The sequence below is a fragment of the Priapulus caudatus genome, unplaced genomic scaffold, assembly GCF_000485595.1.
Source record: "Priapulus caudatus unplaced genomic scaffold, Priapulus_caudatus-5.0.1 Scaffold283, whole genome shotgun sequence".
In the NCBI taxonomy this organism is placed as follows: domain Eukaryota; kingdom Metazoa; phylum Priapulida; class Priapulimorpha; order Priapulimorphida; family Priapulidae; genus Priapulus; species Priapulus caudatus.
Window position 1 is genome coordinate 92,108 of NW_014577344.1, and position 6,130 is coordinate 98,237.

At 40.4% G+C, this 6,130-nt stretch overlaps 1 protein-coding gene across 1 annotated transcript in view; it reads right to left on the reverse strand.

Annotated features, from left to right (window-relative positions):
* Positions 1–6,130, reverse strand: part of LOC106808510 — a gene marked incomplete in the record, with an annotated part of 32,256 nt that overhangs the window by 20,867 nt on the left and 5,259 nt on the right. The window contains 6 exon segments of the mRNA XM_014811264.1: positions 907–1,156; positions 1,291–1,695; positions 1,933–2,121; positions 2,658–2,758; positions 4,226–4,407; positions 4,769–4,935. Of these exon segments, the coding sequence (XP_014666750.1) occupies positions 907–1,156; positions 1,291–1,695; positions 1,933–2,121; positions 2,658–2,758; positions 4,226–4,407; positions 4,769–4,935 (1,294 nt within the window).

Here is a 6,130-nt window from a genome sequence, read left to right on the forward strand (position 1 = left end):
AAACACCTTTGTTATGATATGAATGTAATTCAGTCATATTTCTTCCACTGTAATTGACCATCCGCACTTCGCACTCAAAACTTAATAATCATAAAGAAAGTCATTATGACATACGTGTATATCAGGAGTAGTTAATAGGGAAGGAGTGTGACTTCAATAAACAAAGGAAATTCGTCATTTACTAGCCTTATAATACCTACGATTTACTACGTGTAACTCATCCAACTTGAGCTCAAATCGTGTAACACAGTACATTCGCCTAGCATCGTGCGAAATCGTTTCCTCGTATACACCCGCAATCCGGAGATACAGACTAAAACGTACGACACGATTTTCCATTCTGTTGCCAGCAAACTCTTGCTCACTCGGCGAGACGGTGTGGCTCGCAGGGAGATTGGACATCGACGCAACACTCGGCGAGATACCCTTTGACCCAGCATACAGCTACATACCGGCATACCGGTATACAGCTGATATGCCCCCCACGCATGCACGCCCACCGCAATCTCCCTGCGAGCCACACCGCCTCACCGAGTGAGTAAGAGTGGTTAGTAGCTGCCTTTTGTTTAAATTTCGGCGCAAAACGCATCGAGTTTGCTGGCAACAGAATGGAAAATCGTGTCGTACGTTTTAGTCTGTATCTCCGGATTGCGGGTGTATACGAGGAAACGATTTCGCACGATGCTAGGCGAATGTACTGTGTACGATTTGAGCTCAAGTTGGATGAGTTACGCGTAGTAAATCGTAGCCTAGGTATTATAAGGCTAGTAAATGACGAATTTCCCTTGTTTATTGAAGTCACACTCCTTCCCTATTATCTACTCCTGGTGTATATGAATAGTCAAATACAATAAATATAGGATATAGGTAACCTCCACAGGTTTTAACAACAAGGTGAACGCTCACACGTATAAAACTCGAAGATGCAGAGCTGGTTGGTGTTGGCTGTTGTGAATTCTGCAGGCAGCCGATAACAGATGCAGCAGCCATTGTTGGGGTAGGCTCTACGACTTCACTGCTCGTCCTCAGCTCATTATCATCTTTACTCTTCTCAGCCATTAGTTGACCAGGGTTTCGGGCGCTTTCAGCCGTAGCCATCATTGGATGCGATACGTCTTTCACATTCCCAGTCTGTTCATACACGAGCACTGGAGCCCTGTTTTACAGAGAATGGGTGCTGTGTACAGTAAACTTGTTGCAACTTAGCAAAGGTATAATTCCATATTTCGTAATTTCTGTAAAATATAATGACATGGCTTGATAGCTTACTGTTTTATGTGGCTATGTTACCTGCTGTTTGGCTTTTCTTCATGCATGACAACATCTGATGATGCTTCACTACTCTCACAATTCAGCTGTTCCTCAAGTTGCTTCTTCTGCCTCTCCATTTCCTGGTGCATCTGACCTTTCATATCTTGCTGAATCTTTTCCTTCATCTCTCGCTCCATGTTTTCCTTCATCTCTCGCTCCATCTTTTCCTTCATCTCTTGCTCCATCTTTTCCTTCATCTCTCGCTCCATCTTTTCCTTCATCTCTTGCTCCATCTTTTCCTTCATCTCTCGTTCTATCTTTTCCTTCATCTCCTGCTCCATCTTTTCTTTCATCTCTTGTATAATCTTCTCCTTCATCTCTCGCTCAACCTTCTCCTTCATCTCTTGCTCGATCTGTTCTCTCATTTGTTGCATGCGTTTATACCTGAAAGTTAAACGAAAAAGGTCCTGTTTAAAATACTTCCTGTGAGTATCATTTCAGTATGTTCAGAACATCACCTATGTTTGCAATAAACAAGAAATGCCAAAAATTGTAAAATATAAAACAGTAGAAGGAAACATTTCTGAGAGTAAATTATTAGCCCGCTCCCACTGCGCAACAGAATTTCTGTATAGCAATTTACTCGTCTGTAAGCTCCAATACCAAGCTGACAATTATTACCTGTTGGCTCGTAACTCTTCAAACGAGAACTCATCAAGACCTGCATATATCTTGTGCTTGCAATACATTACTCGTTCATGTGGGTTGATCTCCTGGGCACGTATAATGTTTTGCACAGGATGTACAGGTTTATCCAGCTTCCGGGCACTCAAAACTTTCGAAAAACATTCACCAGATTTACTTGGAGTCCTGGTGAGCAGAGTATCATCATATCAATTAATAAGCAAGTAAATCACATAATGCTGTCAATAAACAAGGTATACACTACAACATAACCTAATAATACTGTATTAATAAAATAACATATCATAAGAAAAAAACATGGGTGTTATAACTCTGTTTAACATCAAGTAACATTACCTTTAAATAAGAAAGTAGCATTTATAAACATGACTGTTATTTTGTTGTTCTAGAAAACTCCAATAGTATAAGCTATGCTTATGAATTAAGAAGTAATGAAAAGATTTTGTATTGGTTAGTGAAACATTTCAAAAATTAAAAACGTTGGACCAAATTAATAGGATATGTTCAAATTTAATCGCTCTGAGCAGGAGTGTTTCTCCATAATAGACGTCCAACATAAACATGATGGACAGAATTTATCTACAACACCCCATTTCTAGCCTGTTCTCAACATTATCATAACAACCCTATAGTTAGCTGATATATAGCCTGTATATAGTAAAATGCTATGTAAATTGTAAAAGGTATTACTAATAACTTACGGTAAAGGCTGCTCTGTTTCATCATCCTGATGAATGCTGAAGGCTGGTTTAGTCTCCTCGTGGATACGGTGTTTAGGCACAACTCCTGATGGATTGTGCAACTTGAAAACAAATTGACTACAATTAGTAAAACTCAATCACACTAGTATTTTCATAAAATTAACATTCGTCCATCCCAGCCAGACTACTACCAGTTGTCCTTTTTCCGTCTCAGTGTCCAGTTGTGATGACAGGCCCCAAAACACCTCAAACATTCACCAGCCTCATCAGCAACAGGCCTCAATGTACGTATTAAAAGTAATACGATTTATGAATTACATTTTATATGGTTATTTAGAAAATACGATGTGTAAAGTAACCAGGAAATTGTGTAAACTTTTTAGGCCCCTTTTTAGCTCGCCTTGATCAAGATGATCGTCAAGATGAGCTATTGCTATGGGGTGTCGTCCGTCGTACGTCCGTCAACATTTAGCTACGGTCAAAGATAACTCAAGAACCGTTTGACCCACATGTTTCAAATTGCATGCAGTTGTTACTCCTATGGGAGAGGTTTGAACGTCTTATTTTGGAGCACGCCAGTCGACCTACTTTCGAGCCACGTTCAGTTTTTGGCAAAAATGGAAATGGCCACGATTAAGTCAGTTCAGGTTCAACGGATTTTGCTCATTTCTAGTATGTGAATGAATAAGGACTGGCCCCAAAACATATCACACGGGTTTTGATATTTTTTAAATTATGAAAATTAGGTAGATTTTGGCAATTTCACTATGCATTTCAGTGTCTGCCTATGGTCAACGATAACTCAAGAACCGTTTGACCCACATGTTTCAAATTGAATAGTTGTTACTCCTATGGGAGAGATTTGAAATTCCTATTTTGGAGCACGCCAGTCGACCAACTTTCGAGCCACGCCCACTTTTTGGCAAAAATGAAAATGGCCATCTAAATTCATTCAATTTTGTTAAATTTTGCAATGTGAATGTGTAAGGCTAGCCCCAAAACAGTTGTTACTCCTATGGTAGAGATGACAACGTCCTATTACGTTTATTTCATCTAACTGGTCAACAACTCTACAATCATACCTATATATACGTGTAATATTCTGTTTTAGATTCTTCGTTACAGTAATTTGACTGGAATATTTTATAGTTTTTATTTGCACGATATTCGAAAACCAAAATGGCGATCATTTAGGCGTAGCGCCATCTCTCTTCAAAATTTCAGACTTTCAGATCTGAAACATTTATTTTCACATCAAAACTTATGCATATATCATTATCAAGAGTATATAATGGGAGTTCTCCCATATATACTCTTGCTTTATATATCCCCCCTCCCTCTTCTATCACACCCTAGGTGAGCTAGTGTCATTGACACTTTCGTTTAAGTAAGCGTTTAGTCTTGCAAATCGAGGTTTATAAAGAACATAACCTCCTGTAAATATAGCAAGGAGTGACTGTATTCCATCTAGATTTTGTTTGAAATGGGAGTGTGATTTTCCTTCACTCCACATGCAGCCATGATCGAGGGACATAAATGGGTCAGCCATTTTTGCCACGAGTTCATACCTTAGCCTTTGTCCATGTCCCTGGTCTTTGTTCATTCTCTTTCCTGACTTCAGCTCTTGTCCCTATGTGGTGCCACTCACCAGTCTGTGCAGGGACAGCAGATGGTGCAGAGTTCTCATCACAGAACACGTGGAAACTGGAGCCAGTCTGCCGTGGTTTCGGAGCAGCCATATTGCCAAGGCCTTATTGTAACAAAAATCCCAAAGACACAAATTCAAACCCGGTAAACTATGGTTCCTAAAATTAGCATATGCATTGCATTTTTATTAAACATTTTAAAATTAGCTTCAGTTAAGAAGAATATGGTACTCATTAGATAAACACACATACATATACGAATACATTTCTACGCAAAGCCAAGCCACTAGACAAGAGAAGGACTTGTCCGACGTAGACTTTCACTTGTCCCGTGCAATCAGACAACCGTTAGTGTCGAGGGCTAAAACAGTTTGTCTTGATCTTCCCAATTCAAATTAAACAATGTGAATTTATCTTCATGCATGCGTTTGTGTATTTCTGGCAAGAGTTACGATCTCATCTCACCTTGTCTATGGCCAGTGCCACTTCTATGTGATCCAACTATGGCCTTTTTCCCATGTCCCTTGAGGCTGGCCAGCGATGTGCGCTGGCCCCCTTCTGCACCAGAAGGTGCTGGGTCAGCAGATTCAAGACCTTGTGCTACATGTCGTGCCACCCTAAACTCAAAATTCCTGCCAACACGATTACTTAATTAATTATATTAAAAATGTTCAATATCCATGCAGGGTGCAAAATTAGCACCGGCCCACCGGCATATTACGGCAAATTATTTGGAGGGCTGGAATACATTGGTAAAACACCGGCCCTCCGAGCCCCGCACACATACACGTAATGTGGAAATAAAAGCATTACAAATAAAAGGAACTTGAAAGGAAAAGAAATAATAAATATCTTCTTAGCATATATTAGTCTTTGGAAAGGAAAATAAAATTAATTTGTCAGAGTTAGATCCATAATTAAGTTATTTAATATCTAAATTATAATATAGCGATTTCCAGGATTCCAGCAAAGTTTTGCTGTCCAAGTTTTGGAATCCAGCGATTCCAGGAAAGTTTTGCTGTCGCGCTCTCTACCAGCGGTGCCCGGCCACCCCATACATATGTAATAATGAACATGCACCCTGGCACGCAGCTGAAAGTGAAACAATCAATAATGCACTCGCCCCTCCCCCCTACTTCAATCAGTGCCGCCCAGCCAACAGGCACGTACGCAGGCTGTGCATAGCTCTAGTACTATAGCCCGCGTACAGTTGCCGCAGGCCTGCCACGTACGGAAACTTAAAAAAAATAATCGGAAAGGTCAATACAAATGTTTGTGTCGGCCCCTTTTTGGCGGGTCGGTCGGGTGAGGGCAAACAAACAACATTTTTATTATGGCCTCAGTTTGGTAAATTTTTTATTTCCTGTGCGGCGATTATGTAGTCGCCCCGCCGGACCAGCTGACAGGAGCAAGCAGTCGCCCGGTTGATTATCTACTCGCCACTGGCGACTGGGCGACCGCTTGTTTCTCACGCTGCATGATATCCTTCAGGTATAACATTAATGTAGGCTATTTGCTCATTAATGCTATAAATAAAAATGTAGGTACTCGCTAACACAGCTGAAACCCTCTGCGTGCGTGCGTGTGTGATCTGGAAATAAAATCATGCACAATTTAGCTCTGATAAACACAAGTTGTTAAAAGTATTTTATATGTATATTGCATCACTGTACAATGTACATTATATAAATGTGTAGGCAAACATTAAAGGTATCTCCACACAAGCACACCTGAGCACGTAGACACCATTGCTGAATTTGTAAAAATTCCCCCCTCAAAAAAAAAGCCAACCACACTTTTCAGCCTGGGTTCGGTGAGGGCAAACAA